Genomic DNA, 23,274 nt, shown 5'->3' on the forward strand with positions numbered 1-23,274 from the left:
CGAAATGAAATAACACGTCGTTTTTTTTCATGCTTTTTGTCCCGATTGTGGACTTTGTTGTGGACTCTGTTCTTGGCCAGGTTCTGAACTTGTTTCTTGACTGCTTCCTGATTGTTTTTGTCTTAGTTCTTAACCTTTTTCTAGACCGGTTCTCGACTTGACATGGTTAGTGTTTTAATTTTTGACTTGGTTCTTGACTAGTTTGACTTGGTTCTTTCCATGCTTACTAACCTGGTTGTTGAGTTAGTTCTTGACTTGGTTCTTGGCCAGGTTTTTAACTTGTTTCTTGAGTCATCCTTCTTGGCATAGTTTATGACTTTGTTCTTAACTGTGTTGTTGACTGGTTCTTAACGTGGTCGTGTACTTGGTTCTAGATCTGCTTCTTGACTGCGACCTTGCTATTTTTCTCGACTGGTTGTGGACTTGATTAGCGACTTGCTTCTCGACTTGGTTCTTGACTGGTTCTTGACTTGGTCCTTAATTTGGTTCTTGATTTGGATCTCAACTTGGTTCTTAACTAGTTCTTGACTTGTTCCTTAATTTGGTTCTTGATTTGGTTCTCGACTTGTTCCTTGACTGGTTCTTGACTTCGTCCCTTAATTTGGTACTTGCTTTGGTTTTCGACTTGGTTCTTAACTGGTTCTTGACTTGGTCCCTAATTTGGTTTTGATTTTGTTCTCGACTTGGTTCTTGACTTCGTCCTTAATTTGGCTCTCGATTTGGTTCTCGACAGGGCTGTCGACTGGTTCTTGCCGTGGATCTTGACCTGGTTTTTGACTGTACTCTTGCCACGCTTCTTGACTTGGTTCTTGGTTTGTTCTTAACAATTTTACATTTTGCAGAGAATATTACATTTGTGAACAATTGTATGTTTGTAAATAATCGTGTCTGTAAGCACGCACGTTCGGAGACAATTGTATGTTTTAAAGCATCATTTTTGTCATAAAAAGAGAAAACATCGTTACAAAACTGCTGCCTCAAGGATCCTCCTTTCCAACCCACACACACACATTAGGCTGGTATTGTGGTCCAATTGGAGTTGATGGTGGTCAACAAACCTGAGCGTCAAACGTGAAAGCCAAGGAAGGAAGAATGGAAGGAAGGAAGGAAGGAAGGAAGGAAGGAAGGAAGGAAGGCTCACACACGAAAAGAAAGAATTGGCGTTTGTGTGCCTTCACAAACGTTGTTGGCGCTACCCCATCTGATTGAAATTGCCATCAATCCGTTCCGGTCTCACATGAACAAATATACAAATGTTTGTGACAATTTTTTTTTTTTTTTTAGCTTTGGGAGTGCCGGTGGGCGGAGCTTCCATATCGCACCTGTGTGCAATTATGGCCAAGTGTTATTTAAGCAGCGGACGAAAGATGTCAGCTAACCGGATGACCTCAAATTGCTCGTCACCGCTGTCGTTTCTCGCCAGCGTCCTCGCGCTCAGTCCGCACCTTCTCGTAAGTACCGCCGTGTGTGTTTTTGTCTTTGCTTCGTCGCCCTCGTGTAGTAGGTTGGAGCCGGTTGCGTGTTTTTGTGTCACTCCCTCGTGTCGGTAGAGTCGATTTCACTTTCTGTTCTTCTTTGTGTGTCCCCTTCCTAATGTAGGTCGTTTGGTCCTGTTTTTGTTTTCTAGAGTTATCTTCCTTCCCTTGTGGCTGTGTCCACTACTTGGTTCGTACTATCTATCTGGTATGCATACCTTGGCCACCTGGGGGCAGTATAATCCAGCTATACAGTACATGGAGACTGTCTTAACTCCCCAGGACGGCAGTCATTTTAGTGGTTCTTTGCAGAAGATAAAGAATGTATGCCAAGTATTTTTGCTCTTGTTATTGTTACATACTGTTATGCATGTGTTCAAACTTTTGTTGTGTAAAGGTTTATAATTCAGTCTATGGCATTTCCCATTATGTACTAGCATTATGCTAAGACTTTGTGGTTGTTTTGAATACATAGTGTAGTTCTCTGTTTGATGTTATATTTGACAGTAAACTAAAACTGAGTGACATTAAACAGCTTGAAGACATTTTTTTTTTTTTTTTTTTTTTTTGATGACTTGACAATTTTCAAAGCTGCTGAGTTCACTGGCACTTGAATAAAATTTTTGGTTAAAGTCAAAACAACAAATCGGGCCAATGACTGCTCAAAGTTGGTGAGTTGGATCACAAATGAATATATACCTTTCTTAAGCAATTTTAGGAGGAAATTCAAATCAAATAAATGCAACACGCACTGGAGGGCCGGTGTTCTCGGGGTACCTAATGTTTTGTCCAATGACTGCATGTGGCGTGTTTGTGTGAGCGAGTTTGCGGGGAGGAAAGCATCGAGGGAGCGAACAGGGGAAAACGCCTGCGGGCAAACTCAACAATCTGGGAGAGGAAAGATCACATGAGAGAGAGAGAGCGAGGACGAAGAAATGAAAATGACGACGACGATGAGGAGGATGCAGAAAAAGGACTGAGCTCACACGCACATACACTAAATACTCACTACATACCACGAGCATGCACAACACACACCAAAAAAGGATGACATCACACAAAAAACACACACACAAACACAACACATGCACAGACACCACACAAAGGCACAAACAAACACAACACACGGGTACGCCATACCACATGCATCACAAGCGCACAAAATGCACACACACACCATATAAACACAAAACGCCACTTGCACTATGCTTAAAAAAAAAACACAAAAAAAACGCACGCACAGACACACTATACACACACCCGCCACACATCTTTTTCCGTATTGATGCAGCGGCCAATTATTTTTCTTTTCTTTTCTTTTAAATCCCCATCCAGCGTTCGTGTGAGCCAAATCAGAGCATCATCTTCCTCCTCTTCCTCGCGTCACGTTTTCAAAGCCGTCCTTTGTTTCATCGCCGCCGCGTCCCAAATCCGACTTTTTTTTCTTTTTCTTTTAAAGCAGCCAGGATCTCCCTCCGCTTTTCCGCATCCTTAATCGTCTCGCACGTCTCCTACAAATGTAAAAAGAAGTCAGCCACCGGGCAGATTGGAAGATTTGACATTTTTCACAACAGCTTTCCCCCATTGAAAATGGGGAGAAATAGAAATAGTCTGTGCCAGGGTCAAACTGTGGCCATCATGGAGCGAAACCTTTATTGATCGTTTTGGAAAAGGTATCGTAGGACATTGTTGCCATGAAAACATCTCCTTCACCTCTTTGATCTTGACAGACTTTTTTGTTGTTGTTGTTGTTGTTGTGTAGCAGCCTGGATTTTGATATGCTCGCATCGGCCAGCATAATGTGCTCCGGCATTTAGTCGCCACTTAGGAGGAATTGAAAAATGGTGCATTCAAGAAGAGTTGTACGTTTCAAACCCCTGACTGAAAATGCAATCATCATCATCTACAATGAAAATATCCACATTTACGAGTTCTGCTGATCTAGCTATACTAGCACTATAACCACATGCTAAATTGTATGGAGTTAATGATGAGTAAAGTTGTTTTGTTCGTCTCTGTTGTCGGATGTTGTAATGCATTTACAGTCTAGCTGTATACATAGTTATATCTATACAGTACTAGATTCTATGAAATTTTTAATACACAATATTTAAAGCCTGTTAAAACTGAGACTAATTTATTTGAATGCTCAATTATTGGTATGGTGTTAGACGGAGACTTTCAATACAGTCTGGTTAAAAATTTACATTTGACCAGAAGACTGACAAAGAATAGAAAATAAATTATGTCCTCACTTATTTATCGCTATGGTAGTAAACGCAAATAAGAAATTCATTTAAAAAAAAAAAAATTAAAAAAAAATGCTGCATATCACTCAATTCCTCTGGGATGTACAGCAGCTGTGGGAGAATGGCTGCCGTGCGTGTGTTGTGCGGTAGGGGGCGTCAGAGAGGCGCTCGGGCGGTGCGGAGGAGGAGGAAGAAGAGGCGGGGGCGGCTCGGTGGGGGTCTGCATCATCTTCTGAGCGCAGCGGCTCGCAGTTGAGGCGAGGCGGGCGGCTGGGACGCACGATCCCGGGGAGCGAGCACGACATGCGGCCATTGTGGATCTGCTGGACGCTGATGGCGGCACCGCTGCAGGTACGCGTCGTCATCATCATCATCATCATCATCATCATCATCATCATGGAGCTGGCGCACACAGCAGCGATGCTGTGACAGCGGAGCGCTTGACGGTGTGCCGTTGGGTGGGATTTCGGTGCTTTAGGGCTGATCTGGGAACAGCCGATGACGATGTCTTGTATACAGCGTGTTTATTGTCGGCGTGCCTGCTGCCGATCTGAAAGCGGCTGATGGTGATGTTGATGTTGCCATGGTGATCCTCCTGCCATTCTTTTTGACACGCCGACGTTTGGTCGTTTGCATTGTGGGTGCTTGCACGCGCGCACACGCACGCGCACTCCCGCGCTTCCATCCCATAATGATTCCTGTTCCAATCAGTTGCGCCACTTCTATTTATCGATCCGTGCTAATTCCCTTGATGCACTGTGTACTTGTTCTATTTGTCTAGATAGCTATCGTCACGATTTATACTAGACTAGTTCTATCCGCGTTAGTTCTATCTGTACTTGTTACATTGAGCTCAACTATACTCTCTTTGTCTATCTGTACTTGTTCCATCAATCCAAACTTTATTCACACATTACTTTCGATGCGTGTGAAATTCAGCGGAAGGTGCTGTATACATCATTTTTTCCCAAAAACAAAAAAACAAAAAAAGGAACAGAAGAAATGTTCCAAGCATGCACGCGCGCATCTCCGCAGACCCACAGAAAAGAAATGAGACCAATAAGAAGGAAGCGCTATCGTACTTCCTGTCAGCTCTTTAGTCAGTTTATAAAGTGCTACCGGTATTGACTGGTTAGCTAAGTTGACTTGTTTGATGCATCTTTGCCATTTCTGTCTACGTTGATGAGTGCAGCTAGATTTTTAGCTATAGTTAGTAGTTCCATCTACCTGTACTAGTTCAATCAATCCTGACAATGTCTATCTATCCTGGAGTTCTAGCTACAGTATATCTAGGTATAGATAGGTATAGCGAGCTAAACTAGCTCTGTCTAGCTAGCCTCTACTAGTTCTTTTTCTTTACTAGTTCATATGATCCATCTGTATAGATCGATCTTGACTTATTGTATCTACTGCAGCTTTACTCGGTCTGTCTGTCCTCACTACTAACACTAGTTGCGTAAATCTAGCTATACTAGTTTGCGCTATCTTTACTGTTTTTTGTCTCTGACCGCTAGCTAGCATTAGCATTGTAGCCGGAGGGTCACCATCAAATGGAGACACGCATGACCTCCAATGACTTTTGTTGTCATTAGGCGCTAGTCTATCTTCTCTGATTTTAGTTTGGTTTAAGAAGCAGACTTGGTTGTGGAACTTGTGCGGGCCGCTCCATATGTGAACTGATTCCCCGCTGACATGTAATCCGGCCATGCTAAATCCAAGTTTTGGGTTAAGTGGAAGCAACAGAGTGCGACCCCTCCCCCTCTTCCGCCACTGACCCCCCCACACACACACACACACTTAATCCCCTCCCGCTAACCAATGAGCAAGCTAACAAGCTGCAACAGACTGTTTACATGCAAGCTCGTCTGGGTGAGGGGCACCGCCGGGGTCCATGTTGAAAACAACAGGCAGATGCGCTAATGATCATCGCAATGAGTTCCCCTCATTAATTGTGTGCGCCGCACTTATTATTCCCCCAGGGAGGCTTTGTGTTCATTGGATTTGGTTGCTTACTTCCTGTGTTGCAATGATTTCCATTTCCTGACATCACTGATACCATTCATTGCCGCCCCCCCCCCCCCCCTCCCCATTAATAAAATAAAAAAAATAAACTGAAAAAGCTAAACATACTTGTGGAGTGACTCCCGTAGAGTGGTTAGTTGCATAGCTGGTTAACTGGTTGCTTGCATACTTGCTTGGTTAATTCTTAGTTATTTAAGTAGTTTATTCACTGTTTGCTTGGTGTGTGGTTAATTGGGTAATTGTTTGGTTGTTTTATTGGTTGGTTGGTCAGGTAATTGTGAAGTTTGGGTAGTTAGTTATTTGTGTAGTCGTTGGATGGTTGTTGCAGTTGGGTTGTTGGCTACTTGGTTAGTTTGGTGTAGTTGCATAGGTGGTTGGTTGTTTGGTTGGTTACTTGGGTTGTGGTTTGTTTGTTGGTTGGTTGCATAATTAGTTGGATAGTTTGAGCAATTTTTCCTTGCTTGATTCATTGTAAATTGATAATTGGTGGGGTGGTTGGTTTGCGTGGTTAGTTGCATACTTGGTTTGTTGTCGTTTTTGGCTCGCTTCATTCGTAGTTAATTGCTAGGGTAGTCGATTGGTTAAGTCCAAATGGTTGCTCGGTGCTCATCACACGTTTTGTCTTTTGTCTGCGTGCAGGTGGCGGCGGTCTTCGGCGGCGACGAGGCGGGCGGGCCGCCTTGGCCTCGGCCGTGCGCGAGAGGCTTCTCGCGGGACCGGTACACGGTGGAGACGCAGCGCGAGCTGGAACGGGGGCAGGCCGTCGTCAACGGTCAGTCTCACGCACACGCGCAGACGGAGCAATAATCCCCCGCTGGCGGTTGGGGGTCGTTTAAGAGCGGTGCCGCGATTTGAGCCACAATGGACATCGATGGGGGGCTTTGGCAAAGACTGAGAGCGGAGCTGGATTAGGCGCAACCGCTCGGCAGCCCACACAAACTTTGGATGTCTGGGAACACACACACACACACACACATGCGTGCATGCAAACACTAGACTCATACACGCATACGCACACTCTTCTGACACAAACAATCAGTCTTTGCACGCACGCGCGCTCCAAGTCGTTGTGCTTTCCACGTTTGAGGCTTGCGTTGTTGAATTTGAGGACAAAACAAGTTCAAAGTGCAGCACTTTGTTGACTTCATCAGTTTTGCCAAGTCACACTCTGAGGCGTCCGCAGAGATGCCTGAAGACAAAAATCGAATGGGAATCGGTCCACTCGCACGAAAATGTATATTTGCCATATTTTCGAGTCAGTCATCGTATGGTATTTTTAATTGTTCATTTATTTTGTTTTTGTTTTTTCAGTGCTAAGCAAATTTATTAGAAAGAGTGCCTGTCAGAAAATTGAGTGCTTTAATACGTACTCTTTCGACTTCGAGAGCTCAATGAAGTCGAAAGACTTTTACCATTTTTTAAATATATATTTTTTATGAATCGAATATATTCATTTTTAATTAATCTTTAGTAATTTCTTTATTTGTTTATTTATTTATTCAAATGTATAATCATTTTACATCTATATTAGGCTAGGTCATTGAGAATCGCGAACCGATCGGAACCGGGACTAGCGTTCCGGTTCTCCTGGAATCGTTCAAATTTTAACATTTCGGTTCCCAGTTTCGATGCTTAACATTGAGCTAAAACTTCACCGTAGCAACTTTACATCACAATGAATTGGGACAAAATTCACATAAACGTTGTCTCGCAGTCTCACAAACACTAACCTTGTGCCTCATCGGTGGGTAAGGAAAGGAGTCAACGTTTTATAGCATTTGGTTCCATCCATTAAAAAAAAATAAATCAAAAGATCACTGGTGCCGTGTGAAGTTACGTTTCATGCCAAAAACGCAGCGTACCCGTCAAAATAAAACTCTACAAGCTGAAAACAGGAAGTCAAGTTTAAAACTTGCACATGCAGTACAAACCATTTGACACGATAAAACAGTCCCAAATAACGATTTTAACAATGCTATATTTAACGTTTCGCTGAAACATTAACGTGACTATGAAGTCAATTGGGTTAGTTCCACACACATTGCCTTTTAGTTGATAGGTTTGATATTGATACTGGTTATAAAGAACCCCGAGTCAAATGTTCATTTGGGTTCATGCTGCGGGCTGCGAACAAAATGGATGTTCAGAATTTGGACACCGTTTATTTAAACCATGCAAACTTTTTTTGACCCACTCCCCTAAAACAATCGGAATCGTTTGGAACCGGAATCGAAATAAGGAACCGGGATCGGGACCGGAGTTGCTCAAATTCAAACGATGCCAAACCCTCATTAGTTCTTCTCACTATTTATTTATTTTAATACAAAAATGTATTCCTTTTTATTTTTTTTTAATTGAATTTTAAAAACATTTCATCCAAGACTTTTGGAATATTATTTCATTTTCATTCAATTAACCACTGCAAATTACAACCACAAAAATAATGAATAAAATACTCATTTTATTTAGGTTAAACAGGTTTGTGTAATAAAAAATAATAATAATCATAATAATTTAACAGAAAAGTATTATTTTAATGGAATAGGAGAATCTCCCTGTAAAAGTTTCACGCTCCTGTCATCCAAACAGGAGCGTGGATGTTGCTCAATTTCAAACTTTTACTTGGAGGAAAATACATGAATATATTCATGTGTGCACGTGCGTGTGCGCACACTTAATCACAGGCATGCACATATTTGGCCTCAACTCAGCAACAGGATTTAAAGAGATTTTTTTTTTTTTTAAAAGTGCAGCTTATTGGCGGTGGCAGCAGCTTAAGTTTAAGACTGAAGGACTTAAATATTTACATTTTATTCCCGGCATGAAAGTAGAAGCTGTTTGTCTGCGCCAGGAGCGATTACCTTAAATAAATTGGGGGGAAAAAAAAAAAAAAAAAAAAAGTTTCAATTTGGGAAATTATGTTGATGTTTTTTAGTACATGCATGTTTATCACTTCTATCAAGTCAACAGACTTTCAGAGCAGCATTTTCAGTTAGGCTTTCAAATCAGGGTTTGAAACGAGCGTTCGGGTTTCAAGACTGGTTAGTGTTTCAAGTTAGGGTTTCAAGCCACTGTTAGGGTTTGAAGTTAAGGTTTTAAGACAGTTTTAAGGTACGGTAGGGTTTCAAGCAAGGGTTTGGGTTTCAAGATAAAGCTAGAGTTTCAATCCCAGGTTAGGATTTCAAATTAGGGTTTCAAACAAGTGTTAGGATTTAAGACAAGGGTTAGGGCTTTAAACACAGGTTAGGTTAGGTGAGGGTTTCAAGTGAAGGTTTCAAATCAGGGTTGGAGTTTCCAATCGGGGTTTTCACCGTCATTTGTTCTCAGAATAGAAACCATACTGCGGAAGTCAAAATGTGATGATGTGAATTTTCTTTTGGACTTTGCTGACTCGTTGACTGTTCCCACTTGAAGCTTGACGACGCCCAACGTGTTTGGACAAAGTTTGGCTGGGATCCTTTCGTCATGTCTGGCTCAGTGCGGAACAACCGGGACTTTCCGAACGGGCGCATTTATTTTCACTTTTCGTTTTGTTTCTAGTCAGAATGGTTGTGGGTGTGAAAACGTCTGGGTTAGGGTCTCAAATGACGGGCTGAGCTGCCCTCATATACAGGGGACCCCCGCTATTTGCGGGGGGATAGGAACCCGGCCCAACCACGAATAGCGAAAATCTGCCAATAATTGACGCCGATTATAATTGCATTGAACTTTTTTTTTTTCTACACCCCAAAAACTCTTGACTACTTGGGGGAAGGGACACGCCACTAATAAGCATTTTTGGGCGTAGTTCCCCTTCCCTAAAAAATAAAGACACTTTTTTTTTTTTCAATTTGAAAAAAAAAAAATGGAGAAATAAATCTGTGAATAGGCGAATCCACGGGCGCCGAAGTGCGAATATGTCTGCATTATACGGCCCCCAGGTGGCCATGACACACAAACCAGGAGCAGTACGATGTCCATTGAATTGAAGCTAAAAATGTAGCAAAACAAATTTTATTTAAATATTTCCCTTTGTTTGCATAAAATACAATATTATAGAGAGTGCTATTTACCTCATTAAAAACACACATTGCAAGCTTTTTTGTTTTTGTTTTTAATTTGGGAGCCTGGAACGGATTATCGTCGGAGCAGGCAGCCTCGTGCCGCACTGAACGAGACGATGCGGACTTTGCAGCTGGCAGCGACGGGCACCAAAACAAGACGAGACTCCTGCTTCAAAGCGTCTCCTCCCGTTTTGTCTAAATGCCGATCAATACGCGGGTGGCTCTGTGAGAATGTCAAGAGGAAGCGTTTTGCTTCACTTTTTGTGTGGAAACTAAATTAGATTTGAACCTTTGGACTGTGAAAACAAAAATGTGAAAAAACTCAATGAGACAAAGACGAGCGTGTGTGTGTGTTTACGCTTGACCGAGCTTGTTTGGATACCGTGAAGTGGAACGAGGTAACAGCGTGTGGCGCCAACTCAACGCCGCAGCTGGCAAACAAGAACAACCGACCCCACTCCGCTTATCCTGACTTCCTTCTCCCCGGCCGCTTCGTCCGACTCTTCCGGGGTACGGCTGTCGTGCCGGCCCTTTTTGAAGTCCGGTGTTAGCATTAGCCACAGCTAGCTGTATGTTATCCTTTTTCTCTACGTTGAATCTTTCACGGAGACTTTGTGCTGCCCCTTAAAATTGTCGCTAAGTCGCAACCCACTTTTCTCGACGCTCAGAAGGCATATTGTTCGAAAATAGCGCAAGAAAACGTGTGGGTTACTTTCATATGATTCGACTCATTAAACCCACCACGCTCTTGTCTTTATAGTCCTAATAACGGATCAATAACGTAATGAAGCGCCCTCCGGTGGCTTTAATGGTAAAGACGGCTTCACTGACATTTGTTGAAAAAAAAAAAAAGAGCGATATCAAATGTAAAACAAATTTGGCATTAAAAGTATGAAAAATCAATTACAATTTATTTTTTCTTAGAAACTGATTACCTTTTGAATGATAACTTCCAAAAATTCTAATACTTGAGTAAAATGATTTGATTTTAAAAATGAAATTCAATAGGCTATGTTTTTACTGTTGTTGATCAAATGATATGAATATGGTCCATAATTTTAAAACAAAAACTGTACGTATGCCGTCAAGCCAAGTCGTTGACTGTTGGTGACCTGGAAACGTCGACTGTCTGCGATTCTTTACTAGCCGTTTCCTTCAAGCTAGCTGACGCGCAATCGGGTGCCCGGCGCCCTCCGATCCAATCGGACGGCTCGGACACTGTAAATGATTTCATTGGAGCGGAGCAAGTGTGTGTTTGTGTTATGAGTGCGAGAATGAGAGACTGATGGTGGTGGGGGATGATGGGAAAGGAGTTCAAAGGTCACTGTTGACTGATAGCCAACAGGAAACAGGAAGTGGAGATTACACGATAAAGTCAATTGTTTTAAAACGCTTACCAATGACTTTCACCAGTAGTGGAAAATACCCTCACCTTACTTGTGACCATCGTGGGCTTTTTTTTTTTTTGGGTGTGTGTATTTCTGGAAGACGCAGCACACTTTGGCACGTTTCACTTTTGTTTTTGTTTGGGTAGATTATTTCTAGTTGTTCTATTCTGCAAGGTGGTGATTATCATGACAAACTCATCGCTTTAGAGTAATTGTATAACAAACATGCTTTAGTTGTTTATCATATGGTGGACTATTTTTTTTTGTCTCTGTGGATTATTGCTTGATGTTTTGGATTATTTCTAAATGTGTTCTATTCATTTCTATTGTGCAAGTACGTTGTATAATGACTAAGTGGCAAGAGGAGTAATTGCACTAATTCGGATTTCCACATTGTGCCTGTGCATGACAAGTGTGTCAGAGAAGATTTTTCTGACATTATGGATTATTTGTAGCCATTCTGTTTATTTCTATTGTGCGGATATCACGAAGGGCCGGTCGCCTTGCAGTAATTGTAAAATGCGTCAACTCTGCCTCAGGTGACCAACCGTATTGTGGACAATGTTTTTGAGTCTGTGGATTATTTCTATTCTTTTTTTTTTTTTTTTTTTTTTTTTTTTTTTTTTTTTTTGTATTTATTGTGTAAAGTGGCGGTTATCATGAATAACCCTCAAGAGTACCAATCCCAATAATTCTATGACTTGTGCATTGTGCTTGCTTGTGTGATCAAGCATGCCAGAGTCCATTTTTTTGAGTGTTTGTATGATTTGTAGTCATTTCTGTTTACTTCTATAGTGCGACGTGGTGGTTATCACAACGACCGCATCACGTTAGTTGTATGACACGTCTCCGTTGTGGATTATTCATCCATCCATTTTTCATGCCACTTTCTCCGGGTACTCAGATTTCCTCCCACTGTGGATTATTTCAAGTTATTTCTATTGTGCAATGTGGCGGTTATCACGAAGGGACAGTTGCATTATCCAAATTATATGACACGTCAATTTTGCCGTGGACTATCTCTGTACTCTGTGGATTATTTCTAGTCGGCCTTAAAAGAGTTGCTAAAAAGTCTTCATTGTGACGTCCTGATAGCCTGGCGAATATTCACAGGACCCTGTTGGCATTCTTAAAGTGTTTTTGGGAAGCGACGTAAAAAAGAAGAAAAGGGCTTTCGGGGAACTGAGTCAGGTTTCTGTTATACTACGCCAGCAAACCAAAACAAAATGTGGGAAGGGAAAGTTGATACAGCTGCCAGGCCAGCGTGTTAGTCAGAGGACTGTCCCACCGCTAAGCGTGTGTGTGTGTGTGTGTGTGTGTGTGTGAGAGTGAGTCGCGCCAGGGTCAGCTGCTATTCTGCACTTCCTGTGGCTAGCAACAGGCCCGGCTGCTCTGACCTTCCTCGTTTTCCCATCCATCCGAGCCATTAAAGCAGCAGGTGTCCCTTGGTGATATGCTAACACACGCACACATATGAGGGGCCGTCGGGGACATTATTCAGGATTAGCTCTCACACTTACTATTCAAATGCTTTCACACACACACACACACAAACTGCTGAAAGGCTCTCATAAGGACTACTCAAACGCTCTCATGAACACGACTCAAATGCTCTCATCTCGCTCTTGATAGACGAGCCAGCCTAGCCCTACGTCATACACGACACGGCTTCTGATTGGCCAACCATTACGTCATATCCTACAGCAGCCATTTTAAATCAATGAGGAAAAGCGTTATCGTAACACAATAATCAACAAGTATACGACGTGTCGTGTATGACGTAGCGCTAGGGTGGCTCGTCTATCAAGATCGAGACGGCATTATTCGGGCGCGAATGCTGCCAAATAAATGTGCCTTTTGGGCTAAAGCGCAGTGGACGTGCGTTTACTCGTGGACTCAAGACAGAGTTTCAACACCGCTGCGTTACAATCTGAAACGTATACGCTTCGTTGCAGGCAGGGTGACCAGGTAGTCGTGTTTAAGCTCCCCTGCGCCGGTGTACCTAATGAGGTGGCCAGAGGGAATGAAGGAATTTAATTGTCGTAGTGAAATTCGTGTCATAGATATGCACTCCAGACTACACACAGTCAGAGTCAAATATTTTATGACTTTTTTTTAATATATGTACATCTCAATAAATTAGAACAGAGTTGAAAATTTCTCTTCAGTACACAGTACAAATAACTTTATTTCTTGAATTAATTCACTATTTCGTTTGACGTTATATTTTAGTTTCTCAACATGGGGATTTTTTTTTATTTGCTATGTGCTACAATCAGCAAAATAATACATATTTTAAATATGAAATACTTCACTCTGAGCGTGTGCAGTGTGCAGTTCATCTCTATAATTTCCCTTTTTGAATTGAACTACCTAATAAAAGATGTACACTATTCATGTGTGAGCATGATTGACATGAACTCGTGGATGCCAGTGATTGACGTGCTCGCATTTGAGTAGCGTTGAAGAGAGAGAGACGCGTGTGTATGAGAGCATTTGAGTAGTTTCAATGAGAGCATTTGAGTAGTGTCAATGAGAGCATTTGAATAGTGTCAATGAGAGCAAGACCCGTGTGTATGAGAGCATTTGAGTAGTGTCAATGAGAGCATTTGAGTAGTGTCAATGAGAGCAAGACCCGTGTGTATGAGAGCATTTGAGTAGTTTCAATGAGAGCATTTGAGTAGTCAATGAGAGCAATATCATATTTTTGAAATTAATCTTTGATTTCATTTGTAATTACATTTTTAATGTAATAGATTTCCTTGAATGTATATTTTCAATATGGTTACATTTATGTAATGTATTTTTTGGAACATATTTTACATTACATTTTTAATTTTAAAAATGTATGGATTTAAACTGTTTATACGCTATTTTTAATGAAGAACTAATATAGTTTCTAAAATCAAATATTTGTATATCGATATTTCAATTTGCAATTAAAAAAAAATTGTGTATGTATGAATGCACCATTGTTGAATTTATATTTTTCTTCAAGTAAATTTTTAAAATGAATATTTCATTGTTTAATTTAAATCTGTATGCACCATTGTTTGATTTGAAATGTTTTATCAAGGTGATTTTTCAAATGAATATTTCAGGGTTTGATTTAAATATTTCTCGAGAGGGAATGTGCATTTTTTTCCAAGTTAATATTGACTAGAAAGTGTGGTGCTTGAGCTACTACAACAATGTTTGAATTCTGGACTTTTGCAGGGCTCTGCACAATTTTCTCATCGTTGTCCACCAATCTTAGAATGCGTTTGGACGGAAGCCTCCGGAAGCGTTTTTTTTTTTTTTTTTCTTCCCCTCCATCTCTCCAGCCGTCCTCTCCGAACGCGTCTAGCGCCTCTGCCTCTTTCCCTTAAGGAAGTCATGTTAGCTTAATGCTAACAAACAATGCAAAACGGCATAGACGGGCTAACGAACACGTGCCAAAAAAGCCTGTGAGACGATTTAGTAAAAAGCTAAAGTCAAGCTGTATTTCTATTATTTCCCATTATTCTCCTCTCTTTTCATCTTCTGCTTTCCCGCTGACATGAAAACCAATCATACTTATTTCACTTGAGGTTCAATTGTTGAGGGGTTACGCTATATCCATAAATAAATAAATAGGTGGGTGCTGATGTTGAGAAAAGTCACCGCTTCTATTCATCACGTTAAAACCACACGTGGCCCTCACTAACGTTTGTGTGTACTGAATGTGTGTGCGTGTGCGCTCGTAGTCCCGTAGGTGCTGTCTCGCTTTGTGTAAATCCCGTCCGCCCATTTGTCTTCCTCCGCCTCCCTCCGCTCTGACCGTCTCGCTCAGCCATTTGCTGCTCAATGAATGATGTCTGCTCACCCGGCCTCGCATCTGACTAACCGCTACCAGTTTGTGTGTGCGTGTGTAGGATGGTGAGGAGTTTCTTTCTTCCGGCGTTGCGCTTCTCGAAGGATGCCGCTGCTGGGGATGCTCCGTTCCGTCTTTCCATCTGCGTTCCTCGTGACCACGCTGAAAATACGAAACACTCTCCCCCCGCCCCATTGAAATGAATGGAAATGCCATTCATCCTTTCCAGCCTCCCCGCCCCCAAAAAACATTTGGTGGTGCTAATAGTAGTAGTAGTAGTAGTAGTAGTAACATCATTAAATAGAATGTACAGAGTTAAATGGTGGCACATATGCCTCACAGTTCTGGGGACCGGGGTTCGAATCCCGGCCCCGCCTGTGTGGAGTTTGCATGTTCTCTCCGTGCCTGCGTGGCTTTTCTCCGGGCACTCCAGTTTCCTCCCACATCCCAAAAACATCTAAATTGCCCGTAGGTGTGAATGTGAGTGCAAATGGTTGTTTGTTTGCCCTGCGATTGGCTGGCGACCGGTTCAGGGTGTACCCCCCCCCCTCTCGCCCGGAGTCAGCTGGGATAGGCTCCGGCACGCCCGCGACCCTTGTGAGGATAAAGCGGTACAGGAAATGGATGGATGACATTCACTGTGCCTCCTCCAGAGGCAGTGTAATACAGTCATGCAGACACAAACGAAGAAGAGTTTCACAACTACTAGAAGTGACTCTGTAAGCTGTCGTGTTAGTTGTTTTTTCGTGGAGGATAAAGAATATGTGCCCGTGAGTGTTGTTATATTGTCTGTCTACATGTTTGTCTACACGTGTTGCTGCAACAATATTTGTTTAAATATCCATTGCTCGAATTGTGAGATCACCGCCACACGGATGCTTTTCATTAGCCCGTATATGGCGTTTTGAATTGTTGGTTAGAATTTAGCTAAGCGCACTTTCCCCTAAGCCAAAGCTATGCATTGGTTTTAATTACACGCTGTGTCATTAGGTCTCTATCTATCTATATTAAAACACGATTGGATACAATCTAATTTAAAAAAAAAAAAAAAAAAAGAGAAGGGCACGTGGTAACAAGAAATGCTTGTAATATCTAAAGTGAAGACAATTTTGGTACTGATTTTAAATATGGAAGATCGACTTTAGTGTTTAGCTTGTTTATTGTGTTTAGCGTGTGAGCTTTTGTCTGCTGAGCTCAGCAGAGATTTAATCAAATGTTTCCTCAACAATGATTTGCTAAAGCTTCTAAAAAGTACAACAACTATAGCTGAGACTGGATTACGGCAAAAAAACACGGTTGCCCAAAAACACAGGATTTACTCACTTTCCAAATCAACGAATCGTCTGTCAAACACACAAGCCACGTTAGCCTAAATGACGGCGTTTAAAAGGCCGCGCGCCAAGCATGCCGGGGGCCGGTTGAGCCAAAATGCTATTTTATTAGCCGTAATTGCGGCACAAAAATGTACAGGTGACACAAAAAGGCACAGGTGACATTGTGATCTGCAGTGAAAGCAGGGAGCAGGTGGAGGAACAGTTAGAAAGATGGAGGCATGCGCTGGAAAGCAGAGGAATGAAGATTAGCCCAAGTAAGACAGAATATATGTGCATGAATGAGAGGGGGTGGTGGGGGAAGAGTGAGGCTACAGGGAGAAGAGCTAGCAAGGGTGGAGGACTTTAGATACTTGGGGTCAACCGTCCAGAGCAATGGTGAGTGTGGTCAGGAAGTGAAGAAGAAGAACGACTGATGAAATCAAAATGGCGGCTGGCAAACTGGCGGCTAATGGAAGAAGCGAAGGCTGTGTTGGGAAGATGACTTACTGGTGATGAGGTACTTGGTTACAATTACAAGTTACCCTGTTGAAAATGGAGTAGTAGTGTAACTAATTCAATGACTTTCTCAAAGTAATACAACTAATTATACATTTGATTACATTTTGATGACTTTTCTTAATTTTGAACAAATGCATCCACAAGACTCTTGGATGTTTTCCTCTAAAAAAGTGGACTAAAACCATAGATCATTATTTTGGAATTAAACAAATATTTGCTCTTGACACAAATAATAAACTGACAACAAACAAATCATATAATGTAAAATAATTTAAAAAACCTTTTGTTGCATTATACATATATACAGCATGTGGAAAACATGATACCATGTTGACCTAATGACAAATGTGCACAATTATGACCAACCAGATAATTGAAAGTTCTATAAAAAAAAAGAATGTTCTTTTGTGTTCAAAAGTGTAACTAAGAGTCAAATCTTTTCAAAATATCAGGCAAACTATTAAATTGCACCACAAGGTGGCCCTTCAGAATCATCTTTATTTTGCCAAGTATGTCCAAAAAACACACAAGGAATTTGTCTCCGCTAGTTGGAGCCGCTCGGGTACGACAACAGACAATTGTCAATTGACAGAGAACACTTTGGGGACAGAAAGCCTCAGCAGCTCCCGTGGCAGGCCGTGCTTCCTCAGAAGCCGCAGGAAGTACATCCTCTGCTGGGCCTTTTTGAGGACGGAGTTGATGTTGGTCGCCCACTTCAGGTCCTGAGAGACCGTAATTCCCGGGAACTTGAAGGTCTCGACGGTTGACACAAGGCAGCTGGACAGCGTGAGGGGCAGCTGTGGCGAAGGAGGCCTCCTGAAGTCCACGGTCATCTCGACAGCTCCAGGTTGCGTCAAAATATGTAATGTTTGAGACTACCGCAAAATTGCACCTGACCAGAGGGTGGGGGGAAATAAATAAAAAATTGAGAACAAAATCAGTGAATAGGTGAATCTGCGAGTGGGAGGGGTTCCACTGCATACCCAAAAATGTAATTAACATGTTGCAAATCATGAAACTTTGTTTGGTACACATAACGGTAAAGACATTTAGGCATTAAAAGTTTGTAAAATATGTCATTACAGCCATTTTTCTTCGAAGAAACTTTCCCTTTTGAGTGATTAAAAACTCCCAATAATTCAGTAAAAATGTATTTTCAAAATGAAATTTTAGTGGCATCTTATTGATCAAATTGTATGAAAATGACCCTTGAACTTCCACTGGATCACATGTCCACTTCTGTAAATGTCCCTCATACAGTGATTCGGGAGTAGGCAATGAGCGAATGATTTGCTGCATTTCAATGGCTGAAATTGATTTGATGGATTGATTTTGATTGTAGCACTGCATAGTGGATAGGGTGTGATTCCGAAGACAGCCGATGTTGACGTTTTCACTCTGTGCGCCTTTATGTAGCTAAAAGCTCAAATACTAAGCTCGGCCAGACTTCCCAATAGCCTCAGGTGCTCCAAAACGCAGCTTTATCTCTTTGTGTGTGTGTGTGTGTGTGTGTGTGTGTGTGTGTGTGTGTGTTGTTGTTTTCCCGGGCTGCTCGTCCCCTGCAGCTCCACCATCAATTTCCTCCGCCAACGAGATTTACGTCGTTTACCTCCGGCCTCGGATGAAAAGTCAGGATCATTTTCCCTGCATCTTTTTCACCCTGGAAGCGAGGTTCCTCCCTCGAGGGGGCGGGGGGGGGCAGAACGACGCTAAACGTTCCTGCGGCGGACGAAAGGTGGGCTTCATTCGCCCAAATTCAAGTGGTGATCTATTTTTGAGGGGCAGCGAGCAGACCTGTGAATGACTCCATTAACGCCCAGTCTGTGCACGTGTGTGTGTGTGTGTGTGTGTGTGTGTGTGTGTGTGGTAACGACGACTGCCATTAGTCGCAGGCTCACTGAAGCGTGGATTGTAATTTACCTGGGAAGTCACAAGTCTCAGATCCGGTCGGAAAAGCCAATGCAAGATGGATGCCTCGGGGGAAATCGCTTTTCTCGGAATAATCAGCTTGGAAACAAACACTGGAGAAAATGCAATTATCTCACAATAATGGCAGGTGAAATGCTGAGAAATGGTGTCGCCGCAGAAAGAAATGAATCGTGCATCACAGTATATCACAGCAATCATCGGAAACTGTGCAATTATGCCCCCAAGTGGCTGTGAGCAGGATAGGCATGACCTCAGACGAATTGGATCTTCTTACCATGCCATGACATTTATGGATTTCTTTTTTTTGGTCCATGGTTTTACCGTTGAAATCCTTGAAGAAAAGGTTTAATACGTGAAACTACTGTAAGGCTACTTTTGGCCCACCCTGTAATTGGCAATTGTACTTTTCCGAGACAACAGAAGTAAATTTGCAAGTCGGCGCGAGTGGTAGTCCGTAGCACTTTTCCAAGACAAACATTAGACATTTCTGGAACGTAGCAGTCGATTTGTGTCGCCTTTGCAAAAGTAACTTCAATTTAGCGTGGCAATCCATTGCACTTTTCCTCGATGAAAGTCTGGAATTTCCAATTTCCTTGTTTTCTGCAATGCTTCAGTTGATTTGTACTGACTTCCCAAAAGGAACTTTAAATTAGAGTGGCCAGTCCACTCGGATTTTTGATGTCCAAACCGGCCAATCTAATCCATCTTCTCTTGCGGGGGAGGATAATTTGCAGAAAGAACAGCAAGGTCAGCAGCATAGTCAAGAGCTTCTAGCTGGGACTCCACTGGATGCCTTTGGGTTTGTCTGAGGTGGTCTTCTGCATGGTCCAGTCAATGGCAATCAGAAAGAGTATTGGGCAGATGATACATCCCTGCGGTACACCAGATTCCACAGAGAAACCATTCAGTAAAGTTGCCATTCACAATGATACTGCACTCAAATTGATTGTAAAACATCATTGTCTATATAATATTCTTCGGAGGAACTCCACAGGATTAGACGATCTTCTACGCAGAGTCATGGTGTAAGTTGTCAAAGACTTTCCAGAAGTCGATGAAGTTGGTGTTCTGGAATGCAGCACAACTTCATAGTCCAGTACCGCAGAATGTGTCTGCTAAGGCATCCTGGTTGATCAGACTCTGGCTGTGTTGAAATCTTTTTCTCATTTCCTTCTCTTTAATCTCTAGATAGGGTTTTTATATAATTGACAAAAAAAAAAGTCAATAAAAGGTCCCGATAACGTGATTTGGGAGTATGGAACGAGTGAACGATTCCGAACGCGGGCACTTCCCTCATTTCCCTGCTCCATGATCACGAGATGGAGTTTGTTTTGTATCGTGAACGATATATAGTTGAATCATCAGTCAAATGAAAAATAGCTTCCGGAACACGACTTGGGCGTCGTTAATTGCGCCGACTCCTGATATAGGGAACGATACTGTCGTGGATAGGGAGTGATTCTGAATGTGACCCTTGTGAAGTGGCGGACCAAACGGTATCACGAGACGAGGCGGCTAAAAGCCAATTATCGTCGTCTTAAATAGCCGCCGCGTTGTTTTGCTTTGACGCCAAATGCAGTCGTCTATTTTGTCCTTATAAGCCGAATGGCTCTATTAAAAATGAAATGAAAAATGCGGCGGGCAGTTTGATTTCCCCGCGGGCTCTTTGGCGTCTCTGTGCAGGCGCTGGCACAATTAAATAAAGAAGTGTAATGAAGTAAATCTCATTTGGCCACGAGCGCGGGCCCAGCACATCAGTGCTTGTCGCGGCGCGGCGCTACAAATATTGATTGTGTGTCCTGGACTGTCGCAATAACAGATGGCGGTTCGCTTTAAGCGCAGCCTTTCCTTAAAGCGCTTCTTTCGCTCCGTGCGTGTATCAGATTTATATGTCCGTCATAAAGTGGATTTACATGTGGCGCCGAGTCATCGCTTCTCTGTCGTCAATTTGTGCGTGCCGCCGTGCCGCCACATAAACGTAATGAAAACATCCCGTTTGATGCTAAGCAGAAGGCCCAGTGAGGCAGAATTGCTACGATAAGCGTTTTACATTTTGCATTGCATATTGGTCAAGCGCTCACACTTCTATTTGACTATACAAATTAACTGCAAGCAGACAATGTGCACGCAAACAGCAAAATATGTGCAAAATATATGCATTTTTTTTATTTGCTCAGAAAACGGCAACGTCACGAAAATAACTCAAGGTTGGAGTCTTATTCCTTTACACTTTGTATTGACCAAAGTCTGACTTTACGGTTTTCCTCATTATGCAGAATGTAGCACTTGATTTGTGCTGACTTCCCAAAACCAACTCCGATTTCAAGCATCGTTTCACTGCACTTCCCTTCGACTAAAGTCCGAAGTGTCCAGTTTCCTTGTTTTTTTTTTGGCATCCAGCAAAGGATTTGTGTCAGTTTACCAAAAGGAAGTTCATTATACAGTTCCTCGACAAAAGTCTGGAATTCATGATTTCCTTGTTTTCTGGACCGCAAAACAGTTGATTATTTCCTAAAAGGAATGCCGAATTAGGTTGGAATTCTGAAACAAAAATTCTGAAATTGCCATTCTCTAGAATGTCAGCAGTTCATTTGCGCTGACTTCCCAAAAGTACAACCCCAATTCCGATGAAGTTGGGACATTGTGTTAAACATAACGGGGCGTAAAATTCCAAGTTCATGATTATTTGCTAAAAACAATCAAGTTGATCAGTTTGAACATTTGTACTTTCCATTTTTGAGAATGCACATTGTGCCATTCAAAGACTATTTGCTCCAATTTATCCAATGTCCAATTTATCTTTTGCAATTTTCCTCTGAGAAAATCCACAATTTGTAATTTCCTGCTTTTCTGTGCTGCAGCAGTTGATTTGCGTCGAGCTGGCAAAAAGCAGCCGAGCGCATTTCCTGACGGTAATAAAAAGATGAATGGCAGCGGTGGAGCTGCCATTCAGCGTTCCTGCTGGACCGCCGCCGCCGCTCAAGCGTGTGTATGGATTTTTTTTGTTTTTTAATTTCTTGTGGGGTCCGTGAACGGAAGGTGACTGCCTCGGCCTCTCGCCGTCTTTTGGCTGGCGAGCGGCGTGAAATGCCGCTGTGGCTTTTTGTTTATGTCGGCCGGCGACATTTTGATGGATTTGTCACGCCGCGCGGCGGCTCGACGGAGGACAGTGTCCTCCTGCCCGGGCGGTTGCCACGGTGACCGGGGCGGTGACAATAAAATGCTACACTCGGGTGGTGTTTGTTTTGGGAAAGATTTTGCGGTTGTTCCTCGTTATCACAGATTGTTTATCAAGATTTTCATTGGATTTCACAGCTGTTCTGCCAGTGGCGAAGAAACTTGGCGAGCACGGCAGCAGGCGGATGCCGTTGGCAGGTTAAAGCGAACAGTGGATATAGGCGATATGGCATTATAATTCAATTTGAGATTTTTTTTTTCTTTCTACAATATTTCAATTTGTGTTTTCACAATAACTTGACTCAACTTCCACAGAAATAATTGAAATACTGCAGTAGATCTAAAAAATCTGCAGAACCCAGTTCAAATGCCACTATTTTACGTGGCTCTGATTAACCCCAAATAAAGTTGAGATGTTCTGGTAGGCTTTTCCTGACTTTTTATTTTGTCCACCTTCAACCCTAAGAGTTTGAAGGTGGTTGGTACATTCTGAACACAGCCACATCCCCAATTATGAGGGTGTGCACATTTGTGCAACCAAATTATCTAAGTTGATTTTTTTATGTTTTTTCCCCCCCATCATAGTTTGAGGTTTAAACTATTACTGCAGGCAATTATAAACATTTTTAGGGGCGGGGCATCTACAGTTCCTAACAAGCACAAATAGCGAGGGTTCACTGTAGAGCTTTTTACGGCGCAAATCAGTGTGTGATTGTATATTTTCCATATGTGTGTAAGTGCGGCCCACGAGAGCGGCAGGGAGAGAGAGTCTTAATGAAATTCATGAAATGTCATATTATCCACGTTCCCGGGTGGCTGACAGTGCCAAGACGCAACCTCTGGCTGGGCTTCAAGACACACTTTATCTTGCGACACCCAGCTGTCGCGCGCACACGCCGCCGGGCTGGAAAGTTGAGCAGTATTTTTTGATTATTTAGCACAGGGAAAATTGTTTGGGAAAATTCACTAGTGAGGCTTTAATCCGGTTAAGTTCCCTTTGTTGACTTTTAATCTTTGCTCTTTGTGTGTGTACGTGTGTGTGTGTTTATGTAAACGCGTGCGTCTTTTGTGCACTAAGCCTATCACGGCCGACCACGGCGAGATTTGTGCTCCGAAATCCATCTTTCCACGTACCTGGCGTTCTGTGTATTTTTATTTATTTATTTCCCCCCCCCCCCCCCCCCCCCCCTCGATCAGCGTTCCGAGCGGCCTGCTAAATCCTCGGCGGTCAAACTCCGTGTCGCTGTGCCGCTGAGGATGTTGAGGTGACCATTGCTCTGTTTGCCCCGGCGGTCTCGCCGCGTGTTAGTTATGCTAGCTCGCCAGT

General features: G+C 42.5%; 1 protein-coding gene across 2 annotated transcripts in view; it reads left to right on the top strand.

The window, feature by feature from the left end:
• LOC133480802 (cadherin-2-like) overlaps nt 1-23,274 on the top strand; it is a 54,690-nt gene that overhangs the window by 746 nt on the left and 30,670 nt on the right. Inside the window, exons 3-5 of one of the 2 annotated variants that reach the window (XM_061779413.1) lie at nt 1,285-1,451; nt 3,875-4,075; nt 6,386-6,518. In XM_061779413.1, coding sequence (XP_061635397.1) covers nt 1,285-1,451; nt 3,875-4,075; nt 6,386-6,518 — 501 coding nt within the window. The remainder of the gene's footprint in view (nt 1-1,284; nt 1,452-3,874; nt 4,076-6,385; nt 6,519-23,274) is intronic. The other variant, XM_061779414.1, reaches the window with a different exon arrangement.

Source organism: Phyllopteryx taeniolatus, chromosome 7, assembly GCF_024500385.1.
Source record: "Phyllopteryx taeniolatus isolate TA_2022b chromosome 7, UOR_Ptae_1.2, whole genome shotgun sequence".
Classification (NCBI taxonomy): domain Eukaryota; kingdom Metazoa; phylum Chordata; class Actinopteri; order Syngnathiformes; family Syngnathidae; genus Phyllopteryx; species Phyllopteryx taeniolatus.